This window comes from Canis lupus, chromosome 1, assembly GCF_003254725.2.
Source record: "Canis lupus dingo isolate Sandy chromosome 1, ASM325472v2, whole genome shotgun sequence".
Classification (NCBI taxonomy): domain Eukaryota; kingdom Metazoa; phylum Chordata; class Mammalia; order Carnivora; family Canidae; genus Canis; species Canis lupus.
Genome location: NC_064243.1, coordinates 96,080,817 through 96,097,684, shown reverse-complemented (window position 1 = coordinate 96,097,684; position 16,868 = coordinate 96,080,817). Strand labels below are relative to the sequence as shown.

General features: G+C 45.7%; 1 protein-coding gene across 7 annotated transcripts in view; it reads left to right on the top strand.

Moving 5' to 3' along the window:
- SYK (spleen associated tyrosine kinase) overlaps window positions 1-16,868 on the top strand; it is an 83,558-nt gene that overhangs the window by 48,452 nt on the left and 18,238 nt on the right. For 4 of the 7 annotated variants that reach the window (XM_049093116.1, XM_049093128.1, XM_049093115.1 and 1 more), the window contains exons 5-12: window positions 2,036-2,117; window positions 2,445-2,494; window positions 4,214-4,282; window positions 10,085-10,166; window positions 11,475-11,652; window positions 13,728-13,808; window positions 14,367-14,576; window positions 15,558-15,747. In XM_049093116.1, coding sequence (XP_048949073.1) covers window positions 2,036-2,117; window positions 2,445-2,494; window positions 4,214-4,282; window positions 10,085-10,166; window positions 11,475-11,652; window positions 13,728-13,808; window positions 14,367-14,576; window positions 15,558-15,747 — 942 coding nt within the window. The remainder of the gene's footprint in view (window positions 1-2,035; window positions 2,118-2,444; window positions 2,495-4,213; window positions 4,283-10,084; window positions 10,167-11,474; window positions 11,653-13,727; window positions 13,809-14,366; window positions 14,577-15,557; window positions 15,748-16,868) is intronic. The other 3 variants (XM_049093138.1, XM_035699635.2, XM_049093141.1) reach the window with 3 other exon arrangements.

The window sequence follows — 16,868 nt, the reverse complement described above, 5'->3', positions numbered from 1 at the left end:
ACTAAATCCTTCCTGTTGTACATGTTCCAGCCCCAGGGTTTAAGGAAGAGCTTCCAGATGCCAGCACTACCTTCTGTTTTTATAAGCGTGACTTCCTTGTTTTGTTTTTTCTAGAGAGCACCATGAGGCAGCTTGTCCCTGGCCCTGCCCCAGGGGCCCGGGGCTATTCCCCTGCTGAGTGGCTCCTGGCTGCCCTTGGTGGAATTCCTTACTTTGGAGAAGGAGTCAGCAAACCAGGAACTCAGTCTGGCTGCCTGGCCTGTTTTGGTGTAATTCCTGAAGAAGTGGTTTTTTTTTTTTTTTTTTTTTTTTTTAATTTCAAACCATGGGTTTTTTAAAAATAAATAAGTAAAGGACTGTGCGACCAGGTATGAGGCCTGGAGAAACCCAAAATAGCGGCATTCGGCCCCTTCCACTGATGTCTGCCCGAGCAGGGAATCCTCACATGTATGCCCACCTCCCAGGCACCCCCATTCAGCACATTGTCAGAAAACAGAAGATACTTTTTAAATATTTTATTTCTTTATTCCTGAGAGACACACAGAGAGGCAGAGACACAGGCAGAGGGAGAAGCAGGCTCCCTGTGGGGAGTCCGATGTGGGACTTAATCCCAGGACCCCAGGATCATGACCTGAGCCACAGGCAAACAGCTCAACCGTGGAGCCACCCAGGTGCCCAAAAACAGAAGATATTAGAATGACACTGGAGAGCCAGGTGGGGCACCTCACAGCTCTAGGGACCTTGATACCTCCAGCCTGAGAACACGCGATTACACTCATCAGAGCAGGCAAGGCTTCCATGTCTTCTTCAGAAGCGTGTTAGGGCCAGTCACACTGCAGTGGCTGTTTAGACAGTAGATCCTACCACATTAAAAGACAACTTTAAAAAAAGACAATGCTTCCTGGAAGGATGAGATAGATTCACTCAGGGGAACCTGGCTGGCTCAGTCGACAGAGCATCTGACTCTTGGTCTTGGGGTCATGAGTTCAAGCCCACCTTGGGCATGGGACCTCCTTAAAAAAAAAGATACATACTTTTCTTTTCATTCAACAAAGATTCACCCAAGCACATAAGTTTTAAAAGGAGAAAAGATTCAGGGGCAGGATCCTTAACTGAAAAAGGAACCAATAAGCAGATAAGGAAGAGATACCAGATATGAAGCTTCCAGGTTGTCTGAAGAGGAAATGTCTAAGAAAATGGGAAATACCCAGACTGTGTTTTTATTGTGTAAGTTTGAAGAGGTATAAATACCTACTTGCCAGTCATTCATTTTTTAATGAACCAGTTGGACATCATGTGTCAATTTTCTGGGAGCCTTCAGCCAAGAACAGCCACGTTCTGCCCCTGGGTCCCAGCTCTGCTGTCTTCTCCCTCAGAGTGCCTCAGGAGTGGGCAATGTGTCTCATTCACCTTCCTTTGCCTTCGGTCCTGTCTGGAGGCTTAGAATGTTTGTTGAATGTCTATGTAAAGGAGTAAGTGTTAGCATGCAGAATTTGTTTTGATAACATCGCACAGATATAAGAGAAATAAACAAATAAATGGAACTTGCTACCAAAAAAGAAAAGAGGGAGGGATGAAGACATGGATGGAGGGATGGAGAGATAGATGGAGAGATGGATGGAGACATGGGTGGAGGGATGGGTGGAGGGATGGATAGAGAGATGGATGGATGGATGAATGGAGGAATGAATGGAAGGATGGATGGAGACATGGATTGAGGGATGGATGGAGACATAGATGGAGAGATGAATGGATGGATGGAGGGATGGATGGAGAGATGAGTGGATGAAAGAGGGATGTAGGGAGAGTGGGGCAAAGTCCAAAGGGGAGGTGGTATGAGGACTCCGGTCCAGGATGTGAGTCCAGGGAGGGAGAAGCATGAGGAGGGACCAGGACCACCTCCCAAGGAAGCATGTTGTATTGTTCAGGGTGTCCTTGAGTCACATTTAAGATCTTCAAGGAGAGTTGGCTACTCCAAGTAGGATTTCCCCACTTCTGCCTCTGCTGCTCATGGCTCTTCTCTCTTCTGTTTCAGCTAGTGGAGCATTACTCTTATAAACCAGATGGGCTTCTAAGAGTTCTCACAGTTCCATGCCAGAAAATTGGCGGGCAGCCAGGTGAGTCCCTGACCTTGGTGCCTCAATCGCTGGGGTCTTGACAGTAACCAGCCTAGCTTTACATTCAGCCTGTCCCAGATCCAGGTGGGATGAGACCTGGTTTTTATTGGTTGATAAAAGATGATGTTGGATCACTCCAGTTAATCAAGCTGGAGCTGATCGCACTTAGTTCCATGGTGCAGGTGAGGACGTGGAGTGAAGGAGGATGAGGAGCAATGGCTTCTTGGGCGAGGCTAGCTGATGGTCAGGCTAGGTGATCTGCAGCCGGGGAGGGAGCTGCTGGGTTTTGGGGCTTCAGCCATAACTGTCCACGTTCTTTCCACCCAGGAAACATCAACTTCGGAGCCCGTGCGCCCCTCCCTGGTGCCCATCCTGCGGTGAGTGTCACTAGAGCTGGCCCCGCAGTGCAGCTGTATGCTAGCTCAAGGAAAAGCACGGTTTAGGGCACAGGGTAGCTGTGACCGTTATTTCTGCCACACTTGATAAACTGGGACTGAGGAGCGTCAGCTAGAATCAACTTACTCTCAATTCCAGTCTAGCCAAGTTCATTTCTTCGTAGGTTAGACCCAACTACCCAGTATTATGCCTCCTGGCGGGTCTGGGAAATGATGTGCACGATCCAAGAGACCGTGCGCCTGGTTGCTGGAGTGAGTCTGCTGTGCCAGATGTCCCACTGAGCTTGTCCGCCCGGCTCTCTTGGCTAAATCATTGTCAGCAGGAGACTTGATCTTTTGGGTGGCACGGGTTTGATGGTAGTTTAGGGTAAGAAGTGTGGGGTGGGGTTGGGATGCTGAGCAGCATCAGATGAGAGAAGCCTCTGGAGAAGGCTGAAACTCACCTCTCCCTCCGTGTCAGTAGGAGGCCAGAATGTGACCTATCCCAACACAGGCCCCCAGGGAGAGAATTCTGCTTCCACAAGCTGACACACAGATTTATACTCGGAGGAGGAATTGGGTCCTGCTCCTTCCTGGGGACCTCAGTGTAGACGGTTGGTGTCCCTGAATGCCATCTATAAAGCATGAAAATCCCCGCCGTGAGCTGTGTGCTCCACATCTCCCTAATTGCCAACTAACCCTTAAAAAACAAAATCTGCAGAAGCGGGATATATATTCTGCCCTCAGGAAGGACGATTGACAGCGCACAAGCTGCACCCACATGGAAGCAGAGAGGATCTCCGGGGGACAGCACCCATGCCCAGATGGGGGGAATTGGAATTTGCTAAAATACCAGTGAACTTTGGCACCAGCATCTAAACTATAGCACCTGTGTGGAGTCATCATTTTATTTTACCCTTTATGGGGCTTCTGGGCTGGGCAAGTCTACTGGCACATATAAGCTCCATGAGACAGATTTATTTTCCTCCAAGGTGGTTGAAGGCCTAGGGCCGGGACCTCTTTTTTTTTTTTAAGATTTTATTTATTTATTCATGAGAGATACAGAGAAAGGCAGAGAGAGAGGCATAGGGAGGAGAAGCAGGCTCCATACAAGGAGCCCTATGTGAGACTCGATCCTGGAACTCCAGAATCACGCCTTAAGCCAAAGGCAGACGCTCAATCACTGAGCCACCCAGGCGTCTCAGGGTCGAGAACTCTTACCAGAGTATCAAGCCCAATATGCAGCCATGCATCACCCAGTAGCTTCAAGAAGTTAGATGTTTTGGAAAATCTTGTTATTGACTGTATATCAATACATATGGAAAAAAAGGCGCATGCGCTGTGTGTCCAAATCAATGAATTTCCCCAGATGCCATTGAACCAGGACCCATAAGGAGTCACAACATCAGACACAAAATGATGTTCAGGCTTGAGTTTGTGACTTAGTAATCTATACGAAACAGGCTGTCCAATGTGACAGCCCTAATTTTATAGCTTTCTATGGAAAACATAAACCAAATTATGTGTCCAGATCCTTCTCCTCAGGTGGTAGGCTTCTCCTGCCTGAAGCTTCCCTAAGGATCAAGTGTGGCCGGCAGTGAATCTCCCCAACAGAGTGTAGAGGGGGGTTGGCCATGTGATCATAAAGCGAGATGAAGTAGCGTATCACCTGTTTGCTTTTCTGAAACACTTACTCTTCCTCTTTGCCGTTATGGTTTCTAGACATGGTCGGCGGGTGGAATAATCTCAAGGATCAAATCCTACACCTTCCCAAAGCCTGGCCACAGAAAGGTGCTAAAGCATCCCCTGTTTGCTGTCCCTGATTGAGTGGTAGGACTGACCCATGCACGGCGCCTGCGCCCCAACCTGGCTGCCCTCCCGGCTGCCCTCCATGTGCGCTGCGCTGACCGTGTGTCCTGCTGCTACGCTCCCGCATCTGCCATGTGTGGCCCCTCCAGGCAGCCTGGCCCAGGCACTCGCTGTGCTTTCCATGTGGGTCCTTGTCCCTGCCGCCCATCCGCCGCCGCCGCCTGTGTGCTCTCTCTGCTAACTGTGCACGTGCAAGTCACTTGGGTTTGCATGGGAGGTGGGAGCTTCATGTGGGAGATCCTCCCCAGAGCAGGCCAAGTGACTTTCGCTGCCAGCATCGCAAGTTGCGGTGCACAATATAGCTGGTTACATAAACTACATACAATGGGAGGGGTGCTGGGGTTTTGTGGATGCTGCACAGGGGGGCACTGCAGGCTGTTTATTTTATTTTGTGGGTACCAGGGGCCACGACACCTGTGTTGTGCCTGTAGATTTAGAACATGGAGCTTTCTGTAGAACATGTATAAAGACAAATGTGGAATTCGAGGATTGGAAGCACCTCGTTTCTTAACGAGGCAGTTAGGTTAATCTGTGATGCATTTTTGTGTTTGGCCAGGTGATTGAACAGTAAGGGGAAAATGAAGGCTTTTTTTTTCAATTATTTTTATTTATAATGAATTATCTCCACATATATGAGTGTATATATAGATAATATGCATGGATTGCCTTTCTTTCCTGTTGTGCTTTTATCATTGGTGGTAGAAAGTCGATTCTCTTATTAATAATTCTTTGCATGTTCATACCAATTGGCATTTTTTCCAAACATATCCATTGCACAATTGGCATCAACTCAGTTGCCTAAAGTACTTGCTGAGAATAACATCCCTGAGATTTTATTTAGGAAGAGTTTTCCACGTGGCGAAACTCAAGGTCCTCCCAGTTTGACCACAGAGCAGACAAGAGGGTTTACCCTGACAGTGGAGGGCAAGGTCTCTGATAAGCCAGAGCGGAACAGTTGTCTAGTTGAACATCACGTGGCCAGGTGATGTGGACAGCTTTCAGGGAGCGTCAGCTAGGATGTGGCAGGGCTTTGGGGGAATTATTTCCAAAATCCAGTGCTAATTACAACAGATATGTGCTGATATAACATGAAATATTCTGCAAGAAATACAGAAACACACGGTAACGGTAGTTGCTGTGAGAGCACAAAACGGGGGTGTCAGGGAGACTCACATTCCTGTAAACCCCACTGTGCCTTTCTAAATTTGTACCTCTAGAATTTAATCAATTTTTTTTAAAAAAAAGAATGAAATATTAGAGAGTAATAATCTGGTTAATACCACAAAAATACTTTTCTGGCCAAAAAAAAGGTTGTTGCCTATTTTTAAATTTATAACAACTTTGAAATATACATTGAATTTTCATAGATGCTGAGAATATCGGTCGAAGAAGGATTGCATGATGGATTTAATGTATTTTAATTGTCAATCAGAAATATTTTAGGGGAGCTGGTGTTTATGTTTTCGCAAATTAATTAAGCAGTCGCGAGAAAGGACTTGCAGGAATTGTGTCCGAGAGCCCATCTGTTCAGATAAGGTGCAAATGACTCTCTTGAGTGTGTTAATTTGATCACTATACATAGTTGTTTTTAATAATTCAGGCCCAAAAAGGACCCACCAGGACTTGAATTAATTCTAGTGTGTGGATAGCTACTGAAAAGTATGTTTTGACTTGAAGAGGATTGTTAATTAGATATTAGAGACTTCATGATAAAAACTTAAGGGCAGGTCTATTTTAAAGTTTTCCTTAGATATTAGGAACACTTTGGTCCTTAAAAAAATATAAATGCAGTTAACTAAGGAATGTAAGTATGATTCACCCGCTCCCCTTCCCTGCAAACACTCACTAAAGACTGGACGTCCTTAGCTGCGTGAAGGCCTTCCCGATACTATACTAGGATGGGAGCGTCCTTTCTTGCTTCGTGAAGGAAATTGGCCGAGTGTGAATAACAGCATCTTTATGGACCACACATCAACCTCCTATTTCGAAGGCGAGCTCCCTGTGATGCAACACAGCACTCACCTATAGCTCAGTGGTGGAAATGTGTTCCAGAATTTCAAATTAAAGCCCATTTTCATGCTCTAGTCCAACACCTACATGGATGATTGGGTTGTTTTAAGGCTTGTATTTAAATGCACAGTTCACTGGGTTCGAGTTGGAAGAGCAAAAGGAGGAAAACCGAGTTGTGAAGTCAACACCCAAGCAGTAGGGAAGACCCTGGAGAAAAATGTGTCGCCAGGTCATTATCATTCGCTTAATTAATTTGCGAATATATAACCTGCTGCCCTCTGCTCCTCCGGTTAGGAGATTGATGGTGGAGGTCGGGTGGTGGTTTTTGTGGTCCTGAAGCAAACTCGGTATCATTCCGTGCCCTTGGCCGAGGAGGGTCTGCACTGGACTGTGGGGCCTCGTCCCCATCCCCCATCCCCTGCCTTGGGACCACGGCCACTCCAGCAGAGACCAGAGTGGTGTATGGCACGACAACCCGTGTTCTGAGCCCACGGGCTCTCCATCGCTACAGCTATGAGTCGGATGTATCATCTTTGCTGCTACTCTGATTGCAAAAGGTCTGTCAAAAAGCCCAAGAGCGAAGGTCTAGAGATGGATATTAGGACACACCACGATGCTCCAAGATCTGGAAGCTGAGTTACCTGTTGGCTCCAGGGGAACATCTGGTTCACTTCTGAAGCCCGACTTAAAACATAGGCACCTGGGAAGGGTGGAGAAAAAAACAAAACAAAACATAGCCACCCAAAGGATATTTGTTGAACACATTTCCATTTGCAGTTAAGCCTGGCCAGGAAGAGGTCAGAGATCATAATTGTGGACCTAACTTGGTCCTTTTATTATTATTATTACTCTGTAATAACTTATTTTACCCCAATTTATAAAACTTGAGAAAAATCATAAATTGTTCTTTGGGAGGGAGAACACGAAGGTAGCCAGTGCCATCTAGTGGTGGCCTGTGGGTTTGACCATCAGCGAACATGGGAAAATGCACCTGCTCCCATCACATTCACACCTTATTCTCTCCACGGAAAAGGTCATGGTATCGACCGGGGCATAATAAATCATCAACTATAAAGCAGAAAGAATAACGACAAAGGATATAATAGACCAGCAACGTGTTTTTCATTAAATGAGAATTTCATTAAATGTTAACGCTCATCAGTACGCTTATAATTCAGCATCATTCTTTGCAAGTCTTTGAATTCTTTTCAACGGGGCACTCGATCCCAGAGGCTGTTTGGTGTCGTCCGACCACGTGGCACATCCATCCAACACGTTATGGCAGACGGAACTTGTGTTTTGCACCTTTACCTTCATCTTAACGTCACCGCCACCCTGTAATTAGGCACAACAGAAAATCTTCCATGTCTTGCAAAGAACATTCTCCTGAGAGTGCTGCCCAGGGAGGGGATCCAGGGGGCCCGAGGCAGGGAGTGGATGTGGTTAGTGAGGGACTTGTAGGACTCAGCCAGGCTGCGGGGGCTCGTAATGGCACAGGGTCTGCGTGGGCACCTTGGCTGGCAACGGGCTTGCCTGACCTTCCAAGGGAGACCTCACCCAGTTTCCTGATCCAGAGCCAAGGGTGAAGAGGGGTGAGCGCCACGCTGCCCATTGGCGTGTGCTTGACCCTGTCTAGGGCTCCAGGTTCAGTGTGTCTACTACTACCAGTTCTCACACACTCTTAATGCCCTGGTATCCTTGTCACTCTTTTGCACACTCCCACCTCTGTGCTGAGGTCCTTCCCCACAGGTTTCCCATGTCAGGTCATTGCATTCTGGCTTGATCTGTGCAGTCCTGCTGCTCTGGAGAACACTCACGCAGGGCAGGGCAGCAGCAGCCCCCAGATACCCTGTCCTGGGTGGGCAGGGGGCGGACCTCAAGGCCAGGAGGAGGGGTGCTGGTGGCCTCTCCTTGTCTATGACAGCCGGTCCTGGGGTCCTGAAGTCTCGTCTTTGGATCTCAGAGTTTCCTCCCTACAGAGATCAGAGACCTTGAAATGATTGTATATGTGAACCTAACAGAGGCTATTTAAAAAAAAAAAATGAATACTGTTTCCACCTTCTTGGAGTTTGATTGCAGCTGAGCAGAGGGTTGATGGGAAGCCTTGGGATCTCCATTCTCCCCGAGGACGGTCCTGTCGAGACGGGGTAATGATCTTATAAATGTAAAGTAGACTCACAGGACATACAGTTGCCCTATAATCACAGGCCAGTTTTTTAAAAGAGGCAGATCATCATTTGGGATCATTCACAGCCTGTTTCCCTCCGGGAGGATGGAGACTGAAGGGATGACTCATTTTTTAAAATCATGCTGACGTATAATCCACATCTCCCAGTTTTAAGACATTATACCCATTCATTCATTCACATTCATTCATTCATTGAATGGAGGTGGGTGTTTGGAACACTTTTATGGAGCTCCAACGGCAGACAAGGCAAAGCTCAAGTGCGTGACCGTGCCCCTGGGATTTACACTGTTTTCGCTCCTAAGAGGGTGGAAGGAGCAAGGTGGGAACACCGAGAGAGGCAGAAAATGGGGAAGCGCCAACGTCCCTTAACTCAGGAGAGCAGATGCCTGTAGGCCGGGCCCCTGGGCCTTAGTTCCATACACAGCGGCTCTGCGGCGCTCGGCCGATGGCCTGAAGAAGGGGGGCCAGGGTTTCGGAGACAGGTTGTGGCAGTGGCGCCCCATGACTCCGTCACTGTACTTCTGGTTCCTGGGCCTGTGATGTCAGGAAGGCAGACGAGGACTCCAAGTGTGCCTCAAGATGAGTGGAAGTGTGAGATCAAGCTTGATGTCTCTGTTTCTTTAAATTTCTCCAAAACCTGGTGGTATCTCATTTCTTCATGGCCAGTGTTTGGGCCCAGATAAGGTAATCGGGTTTGTGGAACTTCTACTCAATTATACCAAAAAAAAAAAAAAAAAAAAAAAAAAAAAACACCTTTTTTTTTGAGTTATGATTTTTTTTTCCACAAATCAAATTTAGCAGCACTACCCTTGTTTTATGTTGAGGTGGTAAAAGGTCACCCAAGAAGACTCAAGATAGAGACTTTCAAAGGGCAACGTTTATAGGGATGTAAGGAGTAGACTAACGGGGGCAGGGCGAGCATAACGGGAAGATACAGGCACAGGGAAGCAAAACAAACTTTCTCCCCCTTCACGGGGTCTGTGATTAGGATCATGAGCAGCAGCAGCAGGAGCAGCGCTGGGCTTGGGCTGGTGGCAGCCACTTCCGTGGGGGTCCCCTAGCTCACAGCAGGTGCCACCCTCCGGCATCCTCCCCACATAGCTGGGTCTCTGTGGGACGTAAAGTTCAGGCTGAAACCAGGACTGTATAGATGCTTTGGAGGCAGCAAGTGGACGGGGGAAGCAGCCGGTAGATATTCAGTGTTTTCTCCTTATGTAACTTCATAGGACAAAAAATTGAACACAAAGAGTTGATGGAAGAAAACGAATCCCAGGGAATCATTCGTAGGTAGGGACCTCTGAGCACGGACACTCTGAGACCTTGTAGCCCCTCGAACAATAGGGGCTCGTATAACCCCCGTGGAGTCCAGGCAGTGGCCTGAAGAATGAGATAAGCCATGGTCATTATTTTCTGTCTTTTTTCCTGATTCTTTCCTTTGTCTTCTGCACCTAAGTTGAAATGTGGTTATTTGAAAATGAGAGTAATCGTGCAGATGAATTACTGTGATGTGTCGTTGTGTGCTACAGGCTGCCTCGTCTACAGGGAGCCGGCCAGAAAGCTCCTTCAATCCTTACGAGCCGGACCGGGGGCCCTGGGCCACGGACAGAGGTGAGAAATGCACGGTCAGTGAGTCCCTGGCCACTAGCTACCCAGCGGTCCCAGGAGCCACAACGTGGGTGGCCACCTCACCCTGGCCCCATGACTTATCGGTGCTGCACTGGGGTGACGCAGCCCCAAGGTGATGCTGCTGTGTGGCAGCAGGGAGTGGAGGCCCCCCGTCTGTGCACAGCAGCCTGCTGGTGCCCAACATGCTCTCCAGAGCCTCACTCTTGGAGAACCGGCCTCCCTGGAAGGGAGCTTCATGCTGCTGCTTCACAGTAGCTCATCTCATCCCGCCGATGGTGTCCGGAGGCACAGGGCTAAGATTGTGTCCTTGCAGAGGGGGAGTGTGTTCACTACATGCCAGAAAAATGGGCAGGTGTGCATGGCTGGTCAGAACTGGAGCAGTGTCTGGGTGGCTGGGGGAATTTCAGCAACTCTAGGGCCAGGGATGGTGCATTTCAGGGAGAGCCACCCTCCATGAACCCTGTCGCACTCTATAGAGCTTGCCATCAGAAGAGGCCGACTTGCATCTGCAGGACCTCCTTGGGTTCTCTGAGTGACTCTGGGTGACTCCGGGTTACATTTTTTTGGTGATCTTGGTCTGTCTATTGATACAAAAATGACCTCCAAATGCAGTAGCTTAAAATGACAGCAGCCATTCAGTGGTCTCTGTAGGTCAGGACTTTGGGCCAGGCTGGGCGGTCGAGGAGGCTATGGTGAGGCCGGAGCACAGTGCCAGCCACATTCCCGACTCCACTTCGATAGGGTGTCTCCATCAGTCTCCCTGGAGGGGAGTGTTGGGGCAGCTGGACACCTTGCATGGTGTCTGAAGCTCAAGAGCCAGCTTTCCAGCTGACAGTGGGGAGGGGCGTGATCCTTTATAACCTGGCCTGAGTATGTCAAGAGTGTCACTTCCGATGTATTCTATTGGTTGATGCAGTTACAAAAGCCCCTGGGTGTGGGTGGGGATGGAGACGTAGGCTTCGTCCCCAATAGAAAGAATGTCGGAATGTTCAGACCGTTGAAAGCCGTCCATTAGGGAGGCTTCCTCCCTCTTGGCCCCTGGCATGAAAGACCCTTTCTCTATGCACATTCGTGCAAAAACGGGGTCTTATCCAGTGGGGACGGGGATTCTTGCTGCCCCCCTAACAACTGGGAGGGACCGTGCCTGAGTGCTCACTGACCACAGAACCATCCGGGCCGACCAAGGTCTGCAAAGGTGAGGTGTAGCCTGCAGGAGGCAGGAGCAGGAGACGGTGGGATTTTCAGTAGGGACCCAGCCCTAGGGTCGTGTGTTTCTTGACCGCACTGCAGACGCCCAGAGAGAGGCCTTGCCCATGGACACAGAAGTGTATGAAAGCCCGTATGCCGACCCTGAGGAGATCAGGCCCAAGGAGGTCTACCTGGACCGCAAACTGCTGACCCTGGAGGACAACGAACTGGGCTCTGGGAACTTCGGGACTGTGAAGAAGGGCTATTACCAGATGAAAAAGTAAGTCGTGGCTGCGCCGTCACACCGCACATTCTCCTGCAGCTGCAGTTCTAGAAACCAGCACATGACTGTGCCCCTCCCATGCATTTAGTCCGAGACACAGGATCAACCCAATACGCCTGAGTCCTTCTGCGTCGACGTGTCTAGTACAACTGCCATGAAAGCATCCATTGTGTGTATCAACTTTGTGTAAATCAATGATATATATTAGTTTGTGTCTAGTAAGTGTAACTTTTTGAGCATTAGAAAGTGTAAACAAGCAAAATAAAATGAGAACATCGTATTCATCCCACCCAGATATTGCTACCATTAACTACCATTATAATACCATTAATACCATTAATACCATTAACTACCATTATAATACCATTAATACCATTAATACCATTAACTACGAGTAGCGTATATATATTATTTAGGTCTTTTCACCAACACACAGACACACATGTATTATTTAAGTAAAATGCAATTACTCGGTGACGACCACACGGCATTTTTGGTTATTTTATTTTATTTTTTAAATTGTGTCTCATTTCTCTTACCCAGAAAGTTGCTGATCACAGATATCATTAGTGTAATTATTTATTTGATTTTCCTTATGGTTTCAGAAAATAACACACAGCACACAATAATTAAAATTGCTGTGTCACTGAAATCTCTGTGCCTCATTTGCTCTTTAGAAGATGTCCTGCACAGAGCGTTCAGTAAAAGTGCTGGTCTATACAGTCCTCTGAAACAGACACTAACCCTGAATATGTATGTTTGAGTTAATATGTTATTGATATGAATACAATTGGGTTTAGTTGTTTGATACTATTTTGAATTTAAGACATACAGGTTTTTTTTTTCTTGATTAGGTAAATATACATTACTCAAGTGTCAAGAATGTAGGCAAAATATGCACAGAAACTCTTGCTTTCAATCCCATTTTTTCTGGGTGCGTGTAATTGACTGATATGCTCATTTGAAAATCTATACATGCATCCCACAGTCATTTGTGAAATGAATATAAATTACTCTGTATTAAGGCATAAATTTCTTCAATTAGCTTGTGACACTTAAATTCCTTGCTTAATTAAATACATATATTAACACAGACAGAACTGTGGATATGTAATTTCAACTATGTGTTTGGGGAAAGGAGAGGAGATGTTTTTAATTTTATTTTTAAAAAGATTTTATTTATTTATTTGAGAGACTGAGAATGGGCTGTGGGAAAGGACAGAGAGAGGAGAAGCGGACCCTCCATTGAGCAGGGAGCCCAATGCGGGGCTTGATCCCAGGACCCTGGGATCATGACCTGAGCCAAAGGCAGATGTTTCACCAACTGAGCCACCCAGGTGCCCCAAGGAGATGTTTTTAATCATGAATATGTATTATAGTTTATTGAGTACTCGTTTTCCTCTGCTGAGATGACCTTATGGTTTTTCTCCTTTATTGTGTTTATGTGAAGTCAATGATTTTTAGATGTTCAAGCCACCTTGCATTCCTGGAATAAACTCATCTAGTTTGTGAATTAGATACTCTTTCTTTTTCATAAATTACTGAATTGAATTTACTAATATTTCTCTTTAAATATTTCCATTTATATTCACAAGAGACATCAGTAAATTATTCTCTTGGAAGTTTCTTTGTTTGGTCTTGGTGTCAGGGTAATAATGCTGGCCTCAAAATGATTTGGGAGGTTTCCTTCCTCTTTCCTTTTCTGGAAGAGATTATGGGTGTTTTCTTCTTCCTTAACTATTGGGAAGAATTGAAAGGTTTCTCTCATTCATTTTGACTCCTACCTCACATGGTATACAGAACCAGTTCCAGGTGGAATGATAGACAGAAATATGGAAAGGTAAAATGAAACACTGCCTAGAGGGAGCATAGGGAGGTGGTTCCATGACTGAAGGAGGGTGACGGAGGTGCTCATGTAGGAGTTACAGCTTGCACTCAGTGTGGAAACACTGGTTAAACTCTACACTAAAGTGGTCTGTGTTTTTGTGAATGTATGTTAGACTTACTCCATTGTTCTCTTATTTTACCTGTTTTTCTTTTTTGACAGTTCTGTTTTTATTCTCCCATTTCAGAGTTCAACAAAAGAGATGTACTTCCTGCATGTGTGGGAATTCTATCATAGAGAAATGCATTTTTTTTTCAAATGATACACAGTTAAGTTCCATTCATTTATTTAAGTCCCACTATATCAGAATATTTTTAGGAGGTCATCATGACCTATGTGATGTTTTTATGAGAAAGTGATAATTTTTTGCACGCTTGTTGAAGCTTCCTTAAATCTATCAATGCTCAGTTTTAAAAAGTGTTTTGTAAATTTTGAGCTCTAACAACATATGCTTTTTAAACTCTGCATCTGGAAATTAATTTTTAACATATATCAAAGGAATGTTATATTCACTTACATTACAGTTAATCTGAGATGGTACATCTGAAGATGCTGCAGGAATCCATGCATGTCACAGTTTGTGAGGTTTATTTGAAAGTCATTTACATATCTTGCAATATTGAGGCTCTGCTTGGTTGGGACATTCTTCAGCACCCCCTCATTATTTGTAAATCAATGCAGGATTCTCTCTTTGTCTATAAGAAGAGAGAACACAGTTGCAGGTATCTCCATTACATCATTTCTACCACAGCATTTATGCTTTGTAATTACCTGGAACTTAGCTGCTTTGAAAATTTTCTTATGAGGGTTATGATTTCTTATGCAGAGTCGTGAAAACAGTGGCTGTGAAGATTCTGAAGAATGAGGCTAATGACCCTGCTCTTAAAGATGAGTTGTTAGCAGAAGCGAACGTCATGCAGCAGCTTGACAACCCTTACATCGTGCGCATGATTGGGATCTGTGAAGCCGAGTCCTGGATGCTGGTCATGGAAATGGCAGAACTGGGTCCACTCAATAAATATTTACAGCAGAACAGGTATCTTTAAGTCCCCCAGAATCTGATACTGTGATAGGGCAGAGCCCCCCTGCCCAGTGTACGTAATAGCTTTAATTTCTGTGGGAGGCTCTCTCTCCCCCCATGCCTTCCTTGTGTTGGCCCAAACTCAGTGACCTTAAGGGTGGATGGAAGAGAGTCGTAGTCTTTGGATCAGATACTCTTTTAACCCTTATTGTGCTAAGGAAGACTCTAATCCCACAATTTAGTCTTCATTCTCCCTTGCTCACTCTGTATTGCCTGGTGATAGAATCAGCCTTAGAATATCTCGGTAATCAGTCTCCCCTCACTAGGCAGATCATGCCCACCTTAGTGAGAGAAATATTAAAATAAACATTTTGAAAGGGGTAACTAGTGACGTCTTACTCATCTGGCTGACCTCTACCTCTACATTCCCATGAGTAATTCCAAAAATAATCTGATACTATTAATGGATTACAACCATTGGTAGGATATTCACGCTGTGCTCATCTATGGCCACTGTTGAGATGAAGGAACTCACATGGAATAAGTCACAATAATAACCACTGGTTACTTTGTCCAATTTGATACATCACGTGTGTACTCTACTTAGATTGTGTGTCTAATCTGCACAGAAGAGAGGTGCCATTAGTCCCACTTCACACATAAGAAACTGAGACTCAGAGCTGGTTTTGTTATCAGTCCGATATTGAAACGAGGATTCCAGCCAAAGCCTAGCTGTCTGTGAGTCAGGTCTGTCCGTTCCATTACACTACTTTTCATGTAACTCAAAGCACACCTCGAAAATCGTACCAGTTGAATACCAGGTTAATGGTGCTTGGTTTTGAGCAGCTGTAAGTCAACAAGGTTGTTTGTCACCACTTGTTACTCTTAAGAAGAATAGGAAATGAGTGGATCCCTCTGCCTACACAAGGAGCATGATTGGTTGGTCCCAAATGGAGTACTGTTCACCACCACTAATGACACATCTGTAACTTTCAGGCACGTCAAGGATAAGAACATTATAGAGCTGGTTCATCAGGTTTCTATGGGAATGAAATATCTGGAGGAGAGCAATTTTGTGCACAGAGATCTGGCTGCAAGAAATGTATTGCTGGTTACTCAACATTATGCCAAGATTAGTGATTTCGGACTTTCCAAAGCACTCCGTGCTGATGAAAACTACTACAAGGTAGGAATAACTTAGCCAGTATGCCAAGCAGCAGGTGGTGAGAATCTGAAATGCAAGTGTTTGTGTTCTTTATTTGATTATGGAAAGGGTCTCAAGAAGCAATTTATCTATGAAAAATATGTAAAAAATATTCTTGTTAAGCTTTGATTATATTGTTTTTAAAAATGGTAATACTCTAAAATATCATGAACTGAGTTCACTCAGAATATTAGCTTTCAAACTATATTTCTGGGAACAAAAAAAATCAAGGTATTAATTGATAATTCATTAAAAAAAAAAACAAGAATAGAATTCCTTCCTTAAATTACTTTGGAAAAATGGGTTGAACAAGTTGATTCTTGTAGGATATCTCAGAGCTCCTGCCTGACCCCATAAATGAACTGATAGTAACTAAAGGAAGGCAAAAACTTAAGAAAGCCCCATATGAACTCAGTTACAGTGTATGTGAGTCTATGTGGATCAACTGGAAAATGTAATGGGAATGGAACCTAGAAAGTGGAAGAGGGAGCCAAGGACAGATTTCCAGCTCTCTAGGTCCCTGGGAATGTCCAGCATCCTCAGGAATTGATGGCACACCTTGAAGTCTCACTTGTGAATGGCAGGATGGGGGGTGGGATTGACCTGAGCTCCACATTGTGGAGTTCCTGGTACCCCCACTCCCCAACTACTGGCTTCTCTCTGAGAGGGCCACCATGCATACGGCAGATGAGGACAGCAGACCTCAGCTTGGGGTCAGCATGAAGGTCAGACAGGAGCAGAGCTGTCTGGAAGTACTCCATTGTCCATAAAGAAGCTGGTCCCAGAGCACAGCCCCTTCAGTGATGAGCCAGGGTTAGAAAAAGCACCGAGTGAGCCATTTGCAGAGACGGCTGGGAACTGGAACAAAGGAACCAGCAGAGTGACAGCCACAAGCACATGCCAGAGAGAAGTAGGTTTTCCATCAGGGGGCACTTTGGAAACTTTCATCATGATAATTAAAGAGAGAAGAAAATCTAGGCACTGAAACAAAGACTCACAGAGGACATAGAGAAGTGGAGATAACAAATCATCCCCAAACTTAGTGCCTGAACACAATACCAAGTGTTAATTTATCCATAGTTCTGCAGTTTGGGTGTGGCTTG